General features: G+C 43.4%; 2 protein-coding genes across 3 annotated transcripts in view; one reads left to right on the top strand and one right to left on the bottom strand.

Moving 5' to 3' along the window:
- LYRM7 (LYR motif containing 7) overlaps positions 1-3,854 on the bottom strand; it is a 45,450-nt gene extending 41,596 nt beyond the window's left edge. The window contains exon 1 of the mRNA XM_012002435.1: positions 3,845-3,854. The gene's annotated coding sequence lies outside the window, so the exon portion shown is untranslated. The remainder of the gene's footprint in view (positions 1-3,844) is intronic.
- HINT1 (histidine triad nucleotide binding protein 1) lies at positions 2,776-8,941 on the top strand. Of its 2 annotated transcripts, none has more exons than XM_012002436.1 (3): positions 2,776-3,166; positions 5,584-5,688; positions 8,615-8,941. In XM_012002436.1, exons 1-3 carry the CDS (start codon positions 3,056-3,058, stop codon positions 8,777-8,779), a joined length of 381 nt encoding a protein of 126 aa, XP_011857826.1. In that variant the 5' UTR covers positions 2,776-3,055; the 3' UTR covers positions 8,780-8,941. The 2 variants fall into 2 exon arrangements, with proteins under 2 accessions (XP_011857826.1, XP_011857827.1); XM_012002437.1 differs by lacking the exon at positions 8,615-8,941 and adding an exon at positions 5,783-6,151 and having other exon boundaries at positions 2,936-3,166.
- Positions 8,942-9,319: the final 378 nt, after the last annotated feature.

Below are 9,319 nucleotides of genomic sequence, written 5' to 3'. Positions count from 1 at the left end.
CCTGACCTCGTGATCCGCCCGCCTTGGCCTCCCAAAGTGCGGGGATTACAGGCGTGAGTCATCATGCCCGGCCCAACTCTTTCCATTTTCAAAGCTTCTTATGGAGCTTTTTTTTTTTTTTTTTTTTTTTTTTGAAACAGAGTCTTGCCCTGTTGACCAGGCTGCAATGGCGCTATCTCGGGTCACTGCAACCTCCGCCTCCCGGGTTCAAACGATTCTCCTGCCTCAGCCTCCCTAGTAGCTGGGATTACAGGCAGCTGCCACCACGCCCAGCCATTTTTGGTACTTTTAGTAGAGACAGGGTTTCACCATGTTGGCCAGGCTGGTCTCAAACGCCTTACCTCATGATCGCCCACCTCAGCCTCCCCAAGTGCCGGGATTACAGTCGTGAGCCACCACACCCGGCCCAGCATTTTCAAATCTCAGATTCTCACCTGTGCCTCTGTGGTCACATCTTCTCTTACTCTCACTCTTCTGTGTCTCTCTTTCACTTACAAGGGCCGTTGTGATTACTTTGGGTTCACCTAGATAATGCAGGAACCTCCCTATTCCAAGATCCTTAACTTAATCACATCTACAAAATCCCACTTACCATGTAAAGTAACATTCACAGGCTCCAGGGATTAGGACATGGGTATCTTCTGCCTAGCACACTGAGTTTGTGTGATGCCAGTCAATAAGGTTGAAATGGAAAGAAATGAGGTAGAAGCAGCAGCAATGGGCCTGATCACGCAGAGCCCTATAGGCCAAGGTAAGGATGTTGGATTTTATTCTGTGATGGTATACACTAGCATATTACCAGCAGGAGAGTGCTACTATGATTTATATTTTATAAAGATCATTTTGGGTGCTGTGTGGCAAATTAACTACGATGGAAGCAGAGAGGTTATCCAACTAGGAGCCTTTCAAAGTACTCCAGGAAAGAGATGTTAGCAGCTTGGATTAGAGTAGTGGAAGCAGAGGAGATAAGTGATTAGATTCTAAGTGATGTGTGTTGAAAGTACAGAGAGAAGATTTGAGGATGATTTCAACGCTTTTGGCTGGAGTAATTGGATGAATTGCTCACCCAATTGCAGATATAGAATCCTGCAAAAGGAGGTTTTGGTTTGCTTGTTGTGGAGGCAGTCAAAATAAAATCGCAGTGCCTGGTAGCCATCTAAGTGGAGGTGGTCAATAAGCTGTAATGTATGTCACAGACCAGTCTGGAATTAAGGGAAGGGGTAGGTCAAGAGACAAATACTTCAGAGTCAGTACTCTACAGATGGTAAAGCCTTCAGATGGAATGAAAGCTGACCATATTTTTATTATCCAAACCAGCACACATTTTAACTTTTTATTTTGACAATTTCAGACACAAAAAAGTTGCAAGAATAATACATAGAATTTGCATATGCCTTTCAATCAGATTCTCCAAATGTTAACATTTTATTGTAACTGCTTTATCCTTTTCTATTTCTCTACTTACCTATAAACAGACACTTTTTCTCTGAACTATTTGAAAGTAAGTTGCAGACATGACACCCATAGCCTTACATACTTCAGTGGGGTTTTCCTACAAAGACATTCCCTTGTATCAGTAGTTCTTAAAGTATGGTTCCCAGGCTAGCAGCAACTATTATCACCTGGAAAGTTAGAACCCTAACTTGTAGGGCCCCACCCCAGACCAACTGATTTTGACAATTTTTCTGTGGTTATGAAAGGAAATTAACATCACTTCAAAACTATTATCTAACTTATAGGCATTATTTAGATTTTACCAATTGTCCCAGTAATGTCTTTGATAGCAAAAGTACCAAATGAACACATTTGAGATTAAAGGGAACCACATTCAATAATTTTGCCAAGACAGAGTAGTCGTGTAATCATAAAAGGCAGTTGAGCTCACACCTGTAATCCCAGCACTTTGGGAGGCTGAGGCGGGTGGATCACCTGAGGTCAGAAGTTTGAGAACAGCCTGGCCGGCATGGGGAAACCCTGTCTCTACTAAAAATACAAAAATTAGCCGGGTGTGCTGGTGCGTGCCTGTAGTCCCAGCGACTTGGGAGGCTGAGGCATGAGAATCACTTGAACCCGGGAGGCAGCAGTTGCAATGAAACGAGATGGTGCCACTGCAGTCGAGCCTGGGCGACACAGCAAGAATCTATCAAAAAAAAAAAAAAAAAAAAAAGGTACTGAGGAGGTATACTTTTTCTTAATACGTACACTTAGAGGTCTAGTATGATAACTGGAGTTGTCTATAGTATTTTATAAATGGATGTCCTTAGTGACCTTGACAAGAGGGAAATGGACACAAAAATGAAAGAAAGCAGACACGGTATGTAGAAAACTTTTTAAAAAGGAGCAAAGATATGAGGGGGATGTGGTAATTAAGGAAGGTTTTGTTTTTTTAAGGTGGGTCATTTTATTAATACATTATGTTGATTGCTGCCGGGAAAAATTCCTTCAAGAGCAGTCTAGGGAGGTTTACAAACTACTGATGCCTGGAGCTCATCTCCAAAGATTCTTATTTAATGGATCTGGGGTGCAGCCAGGTTCACGGGGATTTTCAAAAGCTCCCCAAGTGATCTTAATGTGTAGTCAAGATTGAGAACCACTGGTAGAGAGAGAAAAAAATCTGAAGAGAGAACTTAAAATCTGCTGCAGCAGCAAGACCTTAAATAATCTAAGTGCTAAATTGCAGCCAGCACCACTTGAATTGTCAAATCTTGTCAGTTACAGTATCCAACTTTCCCTACAAGCGCCCATAGGCAGACGAAGGGTTTATACCAGTAACTCCATTCCCCAGGAGACAAGAAAGGAGGCTAGAAAAACGACTTAGCAATCTCCTTGGAGCTCAAGACCAGGAACTTCCCCCTGCCCGTCCCTGCTGCAGTTCCTGCGGAGCTCCGGCACGCTGGCCGCTCTCGCAGCCCCGGTCGCCAGTGCGCACGCGCAGGATTCACTGGGGCGCAGGCACCGGCGCAGGCTTGGCTGCGCCCTCTCGCGCCGCACGCTCCGCGGGTTCCTCCCTCCTTTCGAGCTTCTACCCTGGCCGCCGCGCGGGAGAGAGGCCGAGATGGCAGATGAGATTGCCAAGGCTCAGGTCGCTCGGCCTGGTGGCGACACGATCTTCGGGAAGATCATCCGCAAGGAAATACCAGCCAAAATCATTTTTGAGGATGACCGGGTAGGTACCGTGAACCACCTCGCTCGCCTGCTGAGGTGGGGTATCGTCCCCGGATCCTCGGGTTTCTCGCGGAGGGACAGGAGGGGTCGCGAGTGCAGCGGCGATGGCAGGGGACCTGGCCGCCCTGGCCCAGTGGGCCCCCAGCCAGGGGACAGGGCCCGGGCACTCCGAGGCGGCCTGCCGGCGCGTGCCGGCGCTCCGGTTACTCGTTATCTGCCCCGGGCGCGGGCCAGGCCGCCGGGCGTCCTGGGTGCGGCACCGCGGGGCCTGGGCGCGTGTCGGAGCGCACTGGGGCCCCCGCGTGGAAGCCCGCCGGCTCCCCGGCTGCCTGGGACCTCGCCTGTATCAGGAATCTCGAAATCTCGCCAGCGCTCTGCCTGACAGAGAGAAACCCGATCGCGCCCTGACTCATGCCCAATCTCCGCGATCTCCCGCGCACAGCCGGCCTGCCAGGGCCGGCCGTTCCTGGGCGCTGCTCGGCAAGGCATTGTGCTCCAGGGCCTCGGGGCGCGGGGAGGTGCGCGGACCGGCTGGGCCTGCCGGCTTCCTCCGCGGTGTGCGGTTTGCCACCTCACCGCTACCCCATCCCTGTCTCCACCCCAAGCCGTACCCTGGGCTGGCGAGGCGATCTCCTGAGAGAAGAAGTGGGCCCGCGTCTGGGATTTGCTTTCGGTTGACCTCTCCCGCTGAACGTGTCGGGCCTACAAACAGCTGAATGATTCCTTTTATATTCAACAGGAAGTAATTTTAAGCCAAGAGACTTGAGACTGTAGTTTTTGTTGACTTCTTGTAGGTGAAATCCCGTGTGACTTTGAGATATATTGTGTAAATTATTTAGTGGACAGTTGTATTTTTGGGATTGGATCTCAGATAAAGCTGGGCAGATTGGATGATTTAGATAGAACAATTTTGTAAACAGTTTTGTTAAATTTAGGAAATATGAAATATAAAAAAAATATTCTACTAGTGTCGTTTAGTTAGATTCAAAATGTTATCAAAGATTTAATTAGGTTCCTCCAGGCGAATTTTTTAAAAAAAACTTTGTCTCTACTCAGGGGTAATTCTTTGGTTTTAGAAAAAATATTTCTTTTTAAAGTTTGCAGTTGCCTTTGAGAAATGGTTGTTGAAAAATTTACATTTGAACCACCGAAGCCCAACTGTATAACAGCAGGAAGCAGTCTAAATGAATCAGCATTTCGTAGGGAGTACCCAGTAGAATTACTCCTGAGACAAATAAGTGTGGATGGGTTTTATTAAAACAGTTTTCACTTCAGCAGTGAGCAAGAGATACAAAAATATTAATGTCGTGCGTGTATTTACAGACACTGTGTTAAATAGTCTAAATGCCGACGAGTATGTATCATATATGTACTCTTCAGTTTTACACAAAAGGATAGGTATATTTCTTAAATAGTTGAGTAAAGTGAGAATAGATATTAATCAAATAGCAGACAAATACGTAGTTAAAAAACTGATTGCTATCATAAAGAAAAAAAACACACACACACACACACACACAGGAAATTGCACAACTAGGACTCTGACCTGGGAGTAATGGGATGGGGAGGGGAATCAGAGGTTTTTTTCTGTTTTTTTTCTTTTTTCTTCCAGAAATCATATATGTGCTGGGAATGGAATGGCGGGATGACTAGCAGTTTAAGTTAGACAGAAGTTGGGGTTTGGAGGGGGAGAGGATCACTGAAAAAGCTTTGAGGGCGGAAAGCTCAGAAGGACAGTTCCACGTGAAGAGTTGCAGGAGATCTGGAGAGGCAGACAAGGATTAGCATGGCCAATTTCTATGCATTCATTGGCTCCCAGTTTAAATGTCACTGCCTCAGAGTTGTTGTCCCTAAACAATCTAAATCAGGCTTTTCCTGTAATAATCATTCATATTATCCTTTACTTTGTAACATGTATGACCTTTGGTGATTATACCTGTATTTAAAGTTGGTCTTCCCATAAGACTTCCATGGAGTCTGGGTGCAGTTTGGGAGGCCAAGGCGGATGGATCACCTGAGGTCAGGAGTTTGAGCCAGCCTGGGTAACATGGTGAAACCCTGTCTGTACAAAAACACAAAAATTAACTGGGCATGATGGCACATGCCTGTAATCCCAGCTACTTGGGAGGCTGAGGCAAGAGAATCGCCTGAACCCAGGAGGCGGAGGTTGCAGTAAGCTGAGATCTTGCCATTGCACTCCAGCCTGGGTGACAGAGTGAGACTACATCTCAAAAAAAAAAAAAAAAAAAAAACTTCCATGGAAAGGATCACGGCACCATTCGTAATGTGTACACTTCTGTTTTCTTAGCATCTAGTGCTCCCCATGTAGTTACTGTTCAGTAAATATTTGTTGAAATAAGTTTTATCCTACCAATATACTAAAAGTTTGATTTATTTATTTCTTTCTCTTTTCCCTAGTGCCTTGCTTTCCACGACATTTCCCCTCAAGCACCAACACATTTTCTGGTGATACCTAAGAAACATATATCCCAGATTTCTGCAGCAGAAGATGATGATGAAAGTGTAAGTAAATTTCTAACATGATTTATTTTCTTGCTTTTTAAATTGGGAGATTAATTTTGTCCTTAAAGTGCTGTCACATTTTCATCTTCCTAAGATCATTATTAAGGAAAAACTAGAAAAACCATTAAGATTTCAATTGCCCAGCTGTTTTCCAAAGTTGCTGCATCATTTTGTATCCCACCAGCAATGAATGAGCATTCCATCTTCTCCATATCCTTATCAACACTTGCTATTATCTTTTTTTTTTTTGAAATGGAGTCTTGCTCTGTCACCCAGGCTGGAGTGCAGTGGTGCCCCCGATCTTGGCTCACTGCAAACTCCGCCTCCCAGGTTCACACCATTCTCCTGCCTCAGCCTCCCGAGTAGCTGGGACTACAGGCGCCCGCCACCACACCTGGCTGATGTTTTGTATTTTTAGTAGAGATGGAGTTTCACTGTGTTAGGATGCTCTTGGTCTCCTGACCTTGTGATTTGCCCTCCTCTGCCTCCCAAAGTGCTGGGATTACAGGCGTGAGCCACTGCACCTGGCCTATTGTATTCGTAAAGTAAGCTAGAGAAAAGGTTATTAAGAAAATCGTAAGGAAGAGAAAATATATTTACTATTCATTAAGTGGAGTGAATCATAAAGGTCTTCATCCTTGTCATCTTCATGTTGAGTAGGCTGAGGAAGAGGAGGGGTTGGTCTAGCTATAGCTGTCTCAGGGGTGGCAGAGGCAGAAGAAAATTTGCCTATGGGTAGATCTGCACAGGTCAAACCCATGTTGTGCAAGGGTCAGTTGTATTTACTTGGGGATACTTTTTAAAGTGAGACGTTATTTCTGAAACTTAGAAACTTCAGGACATTAATTTTTAATTCAATATATTTGTACAAATCACAGAGTTCAAAGATTAGAGCGAGTACTTAATGGTAAAATACCATCTTATATGCAGTAACATTAAAACCTCAGAATACATTTTTTTTTTTTTTGAGACGGAATTTTGCTCTTGTTGCCCAGGTTGGAGTACAATGGCACAATCTCGGCTCACCACAACCTCTGCCTTCTGAGTAGCTGGGATTACAGGCATGTGCCATCACGCCTGGCTAATTTTGTATTTTTAGTAGGGACGAGGTTTCTCCATGTTGGTCAGGCTAGTCTCGAACTCCCAGCCTCAGGTGATCTGCCCACCTCGGCCTCCCAAAGTGCTGGGATTACAGGTGTGAGCCACCGCGTCCGGCCCCAGAATACAAATTTTTACCATTTAGTATAATTAGACAGTCATGGCATTTTAAGGTCAGAGCTTCTTACTCCAATGCAGCTCTTTTCTATAAGGATAATAAAATGTGAATTTTTACTCAGTTAACATTCTAAATTGGTGTTTTAAGGTCAGCTCTTTTACTTAGAAGACAGTTGTTTGCCAGGAAACATTTACTGAACCAGTTTTAAAACTGCTCATTAATAATTAAATTTTGTGACCAGTATAGGTACCTGCTGTACAAAATTTTATATAGATGCTCATCAACTTAAGATAGGGTTACATGCTGATAAACCCATCATAAGTTGAAAATACTGTATGTCTGTTGAAAATGCACATAATACACCTAACTTACTGAACATTATAGCCTAGCCTAGTCTAACTTAAGCTTGCTCAGAACATTTGACATTAACCTGCAGTTGGGCAAAATCATCTAATACAGAGCCTATTCTGTAACAAAGTTGAATATCTCATGTAAGAGTATTTTACTGCATATCACTAGTCTGGAAAAGGATCAAAATTTGAAGTATGGGTTCTCCTGAATGCATATCGCTTCCACACCATTGTAAAGTTGAAAAATCATAATTTCCCCAACTTACAATTTTTGTCCATTGTCCACCTGTACAATGGACCTCACTGCATAAATAAGGTAAGCGGAGTCCACTGTCCTGGGGCTTACTAAGGTAATGAGACTAGAAATGTAAGATTCTCTCCCTTCGCTCTTTTCTTGCCATAGGAATTAAAGGAGTTCCCTTTCCTGAGAGCTTTTTAGAATGTTGAAGTTAACCTTCTCAACTTTTTTCTCTCACAATGGGAAAGCATAAGCAGTGAAATGGGAGTTAAAGTTCTTTGCTCTCGCCAACCTTCTCCCCTTTAACTTTTATTAGGGAAGAAAACTGGCAACACACAAGTGGACTCCTTGTGTAAATAGAGACAAATTGACTGTAGATAGAACCAAAAAACAAACAGGATGACACAGTGAGACTAGGTATTTGCCACAGGATCCTACAAGTCCACAGGCAATGCAATAGATCTGGTAGTGTTCACAGGAAAATCCATAATGGTCATAAGGAAATCATAAAGAAAGCAAGATGTCTTGCTTTATTAAGAAAACATAAACACTACTTGGAATATAATTAAAATTTTTTTTTGGTTTGGCATAGTGCCTTGTGCCTGTAATCCCAGTACTTCAGAGGTTAAGGTGGGCGGATTGCCCGAGCACAGGAGTTGAAGACCAGCCTGGGCAACATGGAGAAGCCCCGTCTCAACAAAAAAATACAAAAATTAGCCAGGTGTGGTGGCGTGTGCCTGTAGTCCCAGCCCCTTGGGTGGATGAGGCAGGAGGATCACTTCAACCTGGGAGGTCGAGGCTGCAGTGAGCTGAGATCATGCCACTGCACTCCAGCCTGAGTGACAGAACAAGACCCCGTCTCTTAAAAAAAAGAGTTTAATTGAACAGCAGATTTTACTTATAATTTGTTTCTTGAAATTAGTAATGATAAATGCCTAATCTTAATGGGTCTCCAGTTGTAGATTGTGCTCTGTTGGCATTAAGAGTTTCCAAATATTTGCTCAAAGGGGTGTGTTTCAGTGAGAGTTTTAAGATTTGATATTTCAGCTTGACAGTTTGTTATTTAATGTCAAGAAGTAATAAATTGCCTGTGCCTAAGAAACTTTTTTTTTCCTTTTCCAGCTTCTTGGACACTTAATGATTGTTGGCAAGAAATGTGCTGCTGATCTGGGCCTGAATAAGGGTTATCGAATGGTGGTGAATGAAGGTTCAGATGGTGGACAGTCTGTCTATCACGTTCATCTCCATGTTCTTGGAGGTCGGCAGATGCATTGGCCTCCTGGTTAAGCACGTTTTGGGGATAATTTTCTCTTCTCTAGGCAATGATTAAGTTAGGCAAGTTCCAGTATGTTAAGTAACACACTTATTTTTGCCTGTGTATGGAGAGATTCAAGAAATAATTTTAAAACCACATACATAATAAAAGACATTGTTGCATGGCTTATAGTCTCTCTGAATGTTGCATTTGATTTGTTATTTTAAAAATATATTTGTTGGAATATGTGAAGGTGGGTTTACAATTTTGGAGGTTTCTTGCTTTTTCTTCCCAAGGAGGACTCAACATATGAACATTGCATTGTTTTAATGGTGTTACTGGTCTTTGAAGACAGATAATGAGAGTTTATAAATTTAGCTTTAACTTTGAAATATCTTTCCAGGTTAAAATAGGTCCAAATTAGATTTTTAAGCTAATTCTCACGTTTTCTAAGAACATAGCAAATTGATGATTTTGGGTTTAGAAACAATGATTTTCACACCTGTAAATCCCAGCACTTTGGGAGGCTGAGGCGGGTGGATCAGGAGGTCAGGAGATCGAGACCATCCTGG

The sequence above is a fragment of the Mandrillus leucophaeus genome, unplaced genomic scaffold (assembly GCF_000951045.1).
Source record: "Mandrillus leucophaeus isolate KB7577 unplaced genomic scaffold, Mleu.le_1.0 Scaffold688, whole genome shotgun sequence".
In the NCBI taxonomy this organism is placed as follows: domain Eukaryota; kingdom Metazoa; phylum Chordata; class Mammalia; order Primates; family Cercopithecidae; genus Mandrillus; species Mandrillus leucophaeus.
This window is presented reverse-complemented; position numbering and strand designations above follow the sequence as displayed.

Excerpts from the sequence above, each read along its gene's own strand:
- HINT1 (XM_012002436.1), top strand. The coding sequence starts at position 3,056 with ATGGCAGATGAGATTGCCAAGGCTCAGGTCGCTCGGCCTGGTGGCGAC. Across the intron at positions 3,167-5,583 it reads TCATTTTTGAGGATGACCGG|TGCCTTGCTTTCCACGACAT; the intron begins GTAGGTACCGTG and ends TCTTTTCCCTAG. Across the intron at positions 5,689-8,614 it reads CAGAAGATGATGATGAAAGT|CTTCTTGGACACTTAATGAT; the intron begins GTAAGTAAATTT and ends TTCCTTTTCCAG.